An 8,434-nucleotide genomic window follows, 5' to 3' on the forward strand; every position below is an offset into this window, starting at 1 on the left:
CCCCCGGATTGCCCCGCCCCACGGCCCGCCTCCGCGCTTCCTCCTCTTCCACTTTCGCTTCCGCCGGAGCGCGGGTTGCTGCCGCCGCTCGAGAATGGACAACCCGGACTGCGATTCGACCTGGGAGGAGGACGAGGAGGAGGATGGCGAGGGCCCGAGCGCCGGGGACGACGAGGATGGCGAGGCCGACGCCCCGGGGGACGCAGACGCGGAGGACGAGGACAAGGAGGAGGCGCGGCCCAGCGCGCTGCAGGTGCAGCCCCCGCGCCCCGCACGGCCCCCGCGTCCCGGGGAGCCCTGCGCAGCCTCGGCGGAGTGGGGGAGAGGCCCTGCTCCGGGGAAAACCGTCCCCTCCCCCCGACTCCCATTCCCACCCCCGCCCCGGGCGGAGGCACCTCCTGGAGACCCGGCTTGGGGCCCAACCCCCCTCCCCAGCTGTCGCCCTTTTCTGGCGCTCCTGGCGCCCCTCTGATGCTTCTCTGGACGCCTCCTTGGGCCCCCCCAGCTCTGGCCCACTTAGAGGACCTTGCGTGGAGATCAGGGCCACCCTAAGACCCGTATCCCCAGGACTGAATTTGCTTGGCGACATTTCCTTCAAGGGAATGCCCGGGGTACATCCTTCTCTGGGTCACAACCCCCTCCAGGCCTGGGGCTCTGCCCTTTAAATCCCCGTCTTCTGCACTGACCACCTCCACTGCCACCGCCAGCGTCTCGGCCTCCTGGGCCCCCGCAGGGGACACCTTGCCTGCTCCCTACCCACCCAAGACTCCCTCTTGCTCAGGCCCCTGGTCTGCTCCAGCTGACACCGGAGGTCATCCTGCCCTTCCTCACTGGGTGCAGCACCCACCCTGGGGGAGCGACCTCCCACTCCTGGAGGTCACTAGTGGTTACTTGTTACCATTGGTTATTCAGCATTACCACTGGTTACTTTTGTTACCACTGGCTGCTTATCATTACTGCTACTTTTGTTGCCACTGGTTTCTCGCCCTTAGTGGTTTCTTGTGCTCATTGGGTGTGGGAGCCATTGTTCCAACTGGGGTTCCAGGAGTTCTGGGGGCCCAGCATGGTAGCCATCGCCCTGGGTCCCAGTTGCTTTTCACGAAGGCATCCTGGCCCCGTGTGGAGTGTCTGGAACGCCGCTCTGTGTGGTCTGTGGGTTGGGTTCTCCCGGTAGCAGATGAGAGCACTTGTCGGCGGGTTTTCCACTCAGTGTCTTGAAGTGGTCACTGAGCAGGACCTGGAGAGGCTCCTGGGCCAGCCTGGAAGGCCAGCAACCTCAGCACATTCAGTGTTTGAGGTGGGCACGAGACCCTTGGGGAGCCAGGCTAGGCAGTGGTCAGGGCCACAGGGCAGGAGTCTGGTTTTGTCCCCCAGCGGATACCCACAGGTGTGGCGAGGATTAGGGGAGAAGCCGCTGTCCTCCCGTAGTCCCCTAGGCCGTGCTCCTGAAGGGTGCTCTGGTGCCTCGACCGCCCCGTGAGAGGCCGTGCTCCTCCGACCTCATCCCTGTCCCCTCCTGCTACGGCTTCTGTTCCTCCACAATGTCCCAACCCCCTGTCCTGCCCCACCGGGACTCCCTTGGTGCTCCCCAGCTGCCCTGCAGTAGGTCCTGGCACAGCTGTTGCCGTGTCCTGGGCTGTATCGTGTGTGCACCTGTGGGGCCGGTCCTTCTCTGAGCTGCATGCGTGGCCAGTGTCCAGTCAGGCCCCAGCCTCTTAAGCCGCTTGGACCAGGGAGGCGCCCGGCGAGCCCCGGCAAGCAGGAGAATTGGAGAGTCAGAGCAGCGGGGCCAGCTTCTGCTGAGTTTCGGTTCTGCTCACTGACCTCTGGCCAGTAGGAGGAACCTCACCAGCTGGCCCTGGTTTAGAAATCGGGCAGCGGGGCAACTCCAGACTCCGGCTGGAGCTCAGAACCATTGAGGGGTCTTGGGGGTTGAGAGTGGGGTCTAGCAGGGGACGCAGTGTCAGGCCTGGCTTCCTCGGCCCCTTCAGCGGCCCTTTGCTCCTCCCAGGATCTGGGGACCCAGGTGTTTCACCAGGATGAGCTGGCCCCTCCTACCTGGCCCAGGGGCTGTGTCTGCCGTGGCCCCTCCTCTTCCCCCAGCCTCAGAGAGCCGGGCCCAGCCCCACCCGGTGCCCCCACTCTTGTTACAGTCTGCGTCTCCTCCTGGCCACCAGTTACCTCCCATCCTTCCTGGGACCCTAGGGTGCTTGGCCTTAGAGGCGGGAGGCAGGGTGGGACTGGTCATTCATTCCTGGGACAGGTGTTTGAGTGAGCCTGTAAGTGGCAAGGTCACCGCCCCTGGGGACACAGGCCTCGTGACGCAGTGTCGGGGGAAGCACAGCACAAAGAGGAAGCAGTAAGCGTGGCCGGGTTTCCTGAGGGCAGATGGTGGCTGCAGCCCGAGGCGGGGCAGCCAGTACTCACGGGAGGAGGAAGCGAAGCTGGAGCTGCACCCCAAAACGTTCACATCAACCTTGGCGGTCCTGAGGGCGGGAGCGGGCAGCAGGGGCTGAGAAGGAGGCAGGCGTCACTGCAGCCACTCTGGGCCCCCTGGCCTCGTCGACACCCAGTCCAGGTCGTTGCTGCGCCCACCTCAGCGGGGGTTCCCTGGGTGGGTGCTGCGTGCCGGTGGGCCTCGAGTAGGGAGAGTCTCATGCTGTCTCTTATCTCCGCAGTCCAGGACGGCAGGATCCCGAAACTGGAGAGCCATGCGGGACACGCGCAGGTACCGGCACCACTACCCGGTACGTAGCCGCCTGCAGCTCCCTCAGACCTCACCCACCTGGGACGAAACCCTCCCGCCTCCCACCGGAGCAGGCCGGGGTGGTGTGTCCCTTGGCCTCTCTGAGCCGCAGTGCCCCTCGCAGCACGTCCACACGAGGCCCCAGGCCGCCAGCCCATCGCAGCTGCATCCTCACCCTCAGCCCCTGCACCCATGCGTATCGGGGTGCAGGTAAAGGGGATGCCCCGGCCCTGGCTCACACTGGAGAGGCGGGAAGGGGGCCGTGAGAGGCGGAGGCTGACTGGGGCGAGGCCAGTCCCCACCTGCGATGTCCGCGGCCCAGGCTGGGCGTGTGGGGTCTTCGCCATCCCTCAGCTGTCTGGAGGTGTCTGGCCAGAGTAGATACCTGCCCCCCAGGAGTGCTCTGCCCTGAGGGGCTCTGGGAGGCAGGCCGTTCCCGATGACTGGTGGCATGTGACCGCCGATGCCCCCACTGCCGATGCCAGCGATGCCCTGACCTATGCTCTCTGCTCTTCAGGGTTTGGTGGAACGAGACAGCAACGGGGACATGCCCAACCTGAGCTTCTACAGAAACGAGATCCGGTTCCTGCCTAACGGTGCGTGACGTCCCTGGCGGCCGCTCGGTCCTGCTGGGGTGCCCCTCTCCCTTCTCCCTCTCCATCTGCTGGGATCCGGTCTGTTGGGACTTGGTTTGGGACAGCTGCATGTGGAGCGCTTGGCTTCCATGCAGCCCCACAGCGCCCCCTGGAGCCTGCTGAGGGGATGCCAGGGCCCCAACTTGTGGCTAGGACCCCGTGGGCAAACTTGCTGTGACTGACAGGCCAGGCAGTAAATGCTGGTGGCTTTGCAGCCCCTAAGGTCTCTGTCACGAGTGCTCAGCTCTTCTGCTATAGTGGCAAAGCCGCTTATATCAGCTAACGCATAAGGGTAGTTTTTATATTTCTAAACACTTGGAAAAAATATAAGGTGTCATTTTATGATGTGAAAATTATATGAAATTCAAACCAGTGTCCATGAGTGAAGTTTTATGGGGAACCCCCACACCCATTCGGTTGTGCATGGTCTGTGGCTGCTTCCCTTATGACAGCAACATCGCCCTGGAGGCCAGGTGGCCGCACAGCCTCCAGTATTCAGACCCACGGCCACCCTGTGGGAGACCAGGCTACTGGGGGGGGGGCGCTTCAGCTGCGGGCTCCATGCGAGGGCAGAGTTCCAGCTCACAGGCTGTGGTTTGGGCGACAGGTGCAGGTCTGAGACCACCTGCCCTTTTGCCAGGGGCCTCCGGGCCCTCCCCGCGAGTGGGGTCTTCTCTCTCACGTCTGTCCTCAGTCACCGATGGAGTTCTCCATTTACAGATGGCAAAGGGGCTGAAGGACTAAGTTTAGGGGTTTACATCACATGACACGTATACCTGGAAGCTGCGGAGCCCCAGGGTCCCCAAGCAAGGAGGGGGGCGGGGGGCTTGGAATAACTGTGCTGACTGCTCCCACGGGTCTCCCAGGCTGTTTCATCGAGGAAATTCTTCAGAACTGGAGGGACGACTACGACCTCCTGGAGGACAATCATTCCTACATCCAGTGGTGAGTGGGATGGGCCGGGGGCGGGGCTCCAGCAGGGAGGGCCTCCCGGCTGAGGGGTCTCCGGGAAGGGGCTGGAGGGCCTGGCTCAGGAGGAGTCCTCAAGTCGGGCGCACTGGCTCTCTTGCAAAGCCCACCGTTGCGCTCACTGTGGGCGCTGTGGGCCGGTGGCAGTGGAGGGGAGACCCTGAGCGCCCTGAGGCTGTGGATTTTTTAGCTGTACACAGCCTCTGCAGCCAGCTGGGAGCTGATGCTGGGCACAGGCCAGGGACCTGCTGGGAGCTGATGCTGGGCACGGGCCAGGGACCTGCTGGCTGGCGGGAGGCCCAGAGGGTGGCTGGCGCTGGCCTGCCCTGCAGAGCTCCTCTGACACGTGTGGTGGCTTGAGGTGGCCCTTGATGCCCCACAAACACAGCGTGTCTTCGAGGGTGGGGCGCGGGGCAGCATGGGACTGATTCTGCGGCTTTGCTCATGGGAGGGAACAGGAGCTAGAATAAGAAGGGAGCCGGCCGCCCTGGGCGGAGTGGCTGGCCGGTGGCCGTGCTGCCGAGCACGCGTGCTGAGACTCCTGCAGGCCACCCTTGCACCTGCCTGTCTCGTGCCCCGGTCTGTGACACCCTCCTTGGCACCCTCCTGCCCTGCTCCTCAGCTCGGCTCTGAGCGCCCGTGGCAGGTGCCGGTCCGGCCAGACCCTCCTAGCGTTGAGCGCTGAGCCGCCCCAGGCTGCCCGGCTGGCGTGTGCCCGAGTGGCGGGGACCCCGTCTGGCACTGACCTGTGGCATCGCTTCTCCCACAGGCTCTTTCCTCTTCGGGAGCCAGGAGTGAACTGGCACGCCAAGCCCCTCACGAAGCGGGAGGTGGAGGTGAGCTCTTGGGCTTGCCCTGCCCTGGGTGGGGCCACGTCTGGCACAGGCAGCTGTGTGCCCCTGGGGAGCCACTTGTAGCGCAGGAGCCGAAACACACCCCAGTTATCCTCCCCGCCTCTGCCCCCTCGGCTCCTCACAGGCCTCTGAGGAGTCAGACTTCCTGTCGGCTGGGGCTGGAGCAGGACACCCCGGGGGCACGGGAGCTCCAAGGAGGTGGTGGGCGTCTCCTGCTGGGTGTGGGGGATGGCCCTGGGAGTCCCCTGAGCTCTTCCCAGCGGCTCCAGGAATTCCTCAGGCCCCGTGACCTCATCGTGGCAGCTCAGAGCAGAGAGACTTACATTATTAAGGTGTCTGTAGGCCCCGTCACCCTGTCACTTTGCCCTAAAAGTCTGAGTCCAGGCCCGAGGGGGCATCGGCCAGCCTGACGTCTGCCCGCGAAGGCCCCTGAGCCCTCTGCTCTGCTTGCGGTGCTTTCCAGGCTTTTAAAAGCTGCAGGGAGGCCGGAGAGCGGTTGGTCCAGGCCTACGAGCTCATGCTGGGGTTCTACGGGATCCAGCTTGACGACCGAGACACGGGCAAGGTGTGCCGGGCACAGAACTACGCGGAGCGCTTTCAGAACCTCAACTGGTGAGGGCCGCCCCACCCCGCAGCCAGCACCGCTGGGCTCAGGCCCATGGGGAGGGAGCCGTCTGGCTTTCAGGCAGGTGTCTGGGAGCATTTCCGGGAGGAGGGGCAGGTGACTCAGGCCCTCAGCACCTTCCTTCTGCTTGCAGAGTGGGGCTGGGTCCTACCTGATAGGACGTGAGGACCTAAGGAAAGCCACACGGATCATGTGGCTTCTTAGCTGTGCCCCCTACCCCCTGGCTGGGTCAGCTCTGCAGCCACTGCCCCCTTGTCCTGCTGAGAACCCTTGGACAGGAGTGAGTCCGCTCATGGCACAACCAGCTTTGCACGTGGATGACTGAGGCCCCTGTGCCAGGCCCCCTCTGGCCCTCCAGACATATGGGGGGGTGTTCCATGGGACCAAGGGGACAGTCACCCTTCTGGAAGATGCAGGTCGCTTCACATTCCCAGCTTCACAATCCCAGCCCAACGGCAGGCTCCCGGAGGTGGGGGTGGAGCCGGGCGGGGCGCGGGGAGGAGGAGGGCGGGCCTCGGCTGAGAACCGCCCATCAGCGCCGCCCTGTTCGCCCCGCCCCCAGCCACAGCCATAACAACCTCCGCATCACGCGCATCCTCAAGGCGCTGGGCGAGCTGGGCCTGGAGCGCTACCAGGCGCCGCTGGTGCGCTTCTTCCTGGAGGAGACGCTGGTGCACCGCGCGCTGCCCGGCGTGCGGCAGAGCGCCCTGGACTACTTCGTGTTCACCGTGCGCTGCCGGCGCCAGCGCCGCGCGCTGCTGCGCTTCGCCTGGGAGCATTTCCGGCCCCGCCGCAAGTTCGTGTGGGGCCCTCACGACAAGCTGCGGAGGCTCCGGCTGCACGTCCCGGGGCCCTGCCCGCCCCTGCCGGCCGGCCCTGGGCAGGCCGAGGGGGAGGAGAGCCCCCAGGACCCCCTGGGGGCCGGTGCCCAGGGGCTGACCCGCCGACTGGGGACAGAGGGGGGCGGGGACAGTGTGGCCGCGGGTCCCCAGCCGCCTAGCACAGAGCCCCAGGAGGCGGGAGCCCTGGAGAGGGACCAGGGAGAGGACGCCCGGAACCAAGGGGAGGAGGGGCCAGAGCCTTCCAGCCCCAAGGAGAGCAAGAAGAGGAAGTTGGAGGTGAACCGGGGGGAGCAGGCCCCAGGGGACCCGGGCCCCCAGAGCCCCTCGGACGTGGAGAAAATCGCCCTGAACCTAGAGGGCTGTGCGCTCAGCCAGGGCAGCCTCAGTGGTGCCGGCAGCCAGGAGGTGGGCGGCCAGGAACAGGGGGAGGCTGAGCCTCCTTGTCCCCCACCCTCAGGGGCCAAGGCGGCGGACGAGGTGAGGAAGAGAAGGAAGGTGGACCAGGGCCCCGGGGACAGTGCAGTGGCGGCCGCGGGTGGCGGTGACCAGACGCCAGCCCCAACCTGCCCCCCTACCTGCTCAGGGTGCCCAGAGGCTGGAGTGGGGGCAAATGGGGTCAAGGAGAAGGCAGAGGGCCAGGGGGAGCAGGAGCAGGGGTCCCCCGGGAGCCCAGCCGCTGCAGGACGCTCATTGGACGAGAGGGCGGAGTCTGCGGAAGCCGGGCCAGCCGCCGAACCCCCAGCGCCTTAGGCACTGGGACCTGGCCTGCATTTCGTCCCGGCCCGTGGGGGTCGAGGAGCCACGTTGCCAGCTGTTGGCAGCATCCAGCAGTGCTGGCCTCTCTGGTGGTCACCGCAGTGGCTGCTGCCTGGGGGAAGGCCAGGGACTCCAGAATCCTCACCTGGACCTCATTTCCCGACTCCCTCCTCCGTGCCACTGCCCCCACCTTTGTAAATTAGCCTGGGGCCTGGGGGTGGGAGTGGGGGCTCTTTCTTAGCCTGGCGCAAGGCCTTTTCTGAATAAACACATTTGACTTTGAGTGTTGCGGAGTGGACAGTGGTCCCGTGGGGGCCCTGTGTCCTGACTGGCCCAGCCATGGCACTACTCAGCCTGTGGAACCGGTGTGGACCCCAGCGGGGGTGCAGCCCTCCTGGACACACCGCGCCCGCACACGCTGACCGCAGGTCCTCCTGGAGCCTCGTGCTGGACAGTTGGTCCTTGGCTACCTTTCGTCACTGGTTCAAGAGGGGACTCGCGTGGACTCGGGGGAGCAGCGTTTGGGCGTGCCCAGGCCTGGACCACGACTTTCCCTGCCCTGGCTTCCGGAGCGGAGATGTGCCTTCGGGAGCACACGCAGCAGTGCCATCTGTCCATCCCTTCCTGGCCACAGTCCCCTGCTGACCCTCTGCACTCAGTCGCAGCCTCCCCAGGACCCCCAGCCTGGCAGCCAGCGTGGGTGCAGTGAGCCCCCTCCCAGGGCAGCCCCTCTGCACAGGGCAGGGCTACGCTCGTCCTGGCCTCTCCTCACCGCCGCCCCGCCGTGCCAGACACCCCACTCCCTGATGTGGCAGAGGGGGCTTTACTGAGGTCCACACATGAAGTGCTGAGGCCACAGCTGTCCTGGAGGCGGACGGGCTGTGCCTTCTGAGAGCTGGGCAGTCTGGACTCCTTTTCCAGAAAAGCATTGTTGGTTCACACCTGGCCTGGAGTCGGAAGTCACTTTGGAGGGCGCCCCTGAGCTAGCTTTCGCCAGCCCTGGAGTG

General features: G+C 65.5%; 1 protein-coding gene across 1 annotated transcript; it reads left to right on the forward strand.

Annotated features, from left to right (window-relative positions):
• The first annotated feature begins 29 nt into the window (after window positions 1-29).
• Window positions 30-7,710, forward strand: OGFR (opioid growth factor receptor). Its single transcript, XM_006921962.3, has 7 exons — window positions 30-253; window positions 2,679-2,747; window positions 3,264-3,342; window positions 4,248-4,326; window positions 5,120-5,186; window positions 5,668-5,816; window positions 6,392-7,710. Exons 1-7 carry the CDS (start codon window positions 95-97, stop codon window positions 7,419-7,421), a joined length of 1,632 nt encoding a protein of 543 aa, XP_006922024.1. The 5' UTR covers window positions 30-94; the 3' UTR covers window positions 7,422-7,710.
• The last annotated feature ends 724 nt before the right edge of the window (window positions 7,711-8,434 follow it).

The sequence above is a fragment of the Pteropus alecto genome, unplaced genomic scaffold (assembly GCF_000325575.1).
Source record: "Pteropus alecto unplaced genomic scaffold, ASM32557v1 scaffold45, whole genome shotgun sequence".
NCBI lineage: Eukaryota > Metazoa > Chordata > Mammalia > Chiroptera > Pteropodidae > Pteropus > Pteropus alecto.

Coding starts and splice junctions, on each gene's coding strand:
- OGFR (XM_006921962.3), top strand. CDS start 95: ATGGACAACCCGGACTGCGATTCGACCTGGGAGGAGGACGAGGAGGAG. Junction 3,343..4,247: donor GATCCGGTTCCTGCCTAACG/GTGCGTGACGTC, acceptor CGGGTCTCCCAG/GCTGTTTCATCGAGGAAATT. Junction 5,187..5,667: donor TCACGAAGCGGGAGGTGGAG/GTGAGCTCTTGG, acceptor GGTGCTTTCCAG/GCTTTTAAAAGCTGCAGGGA.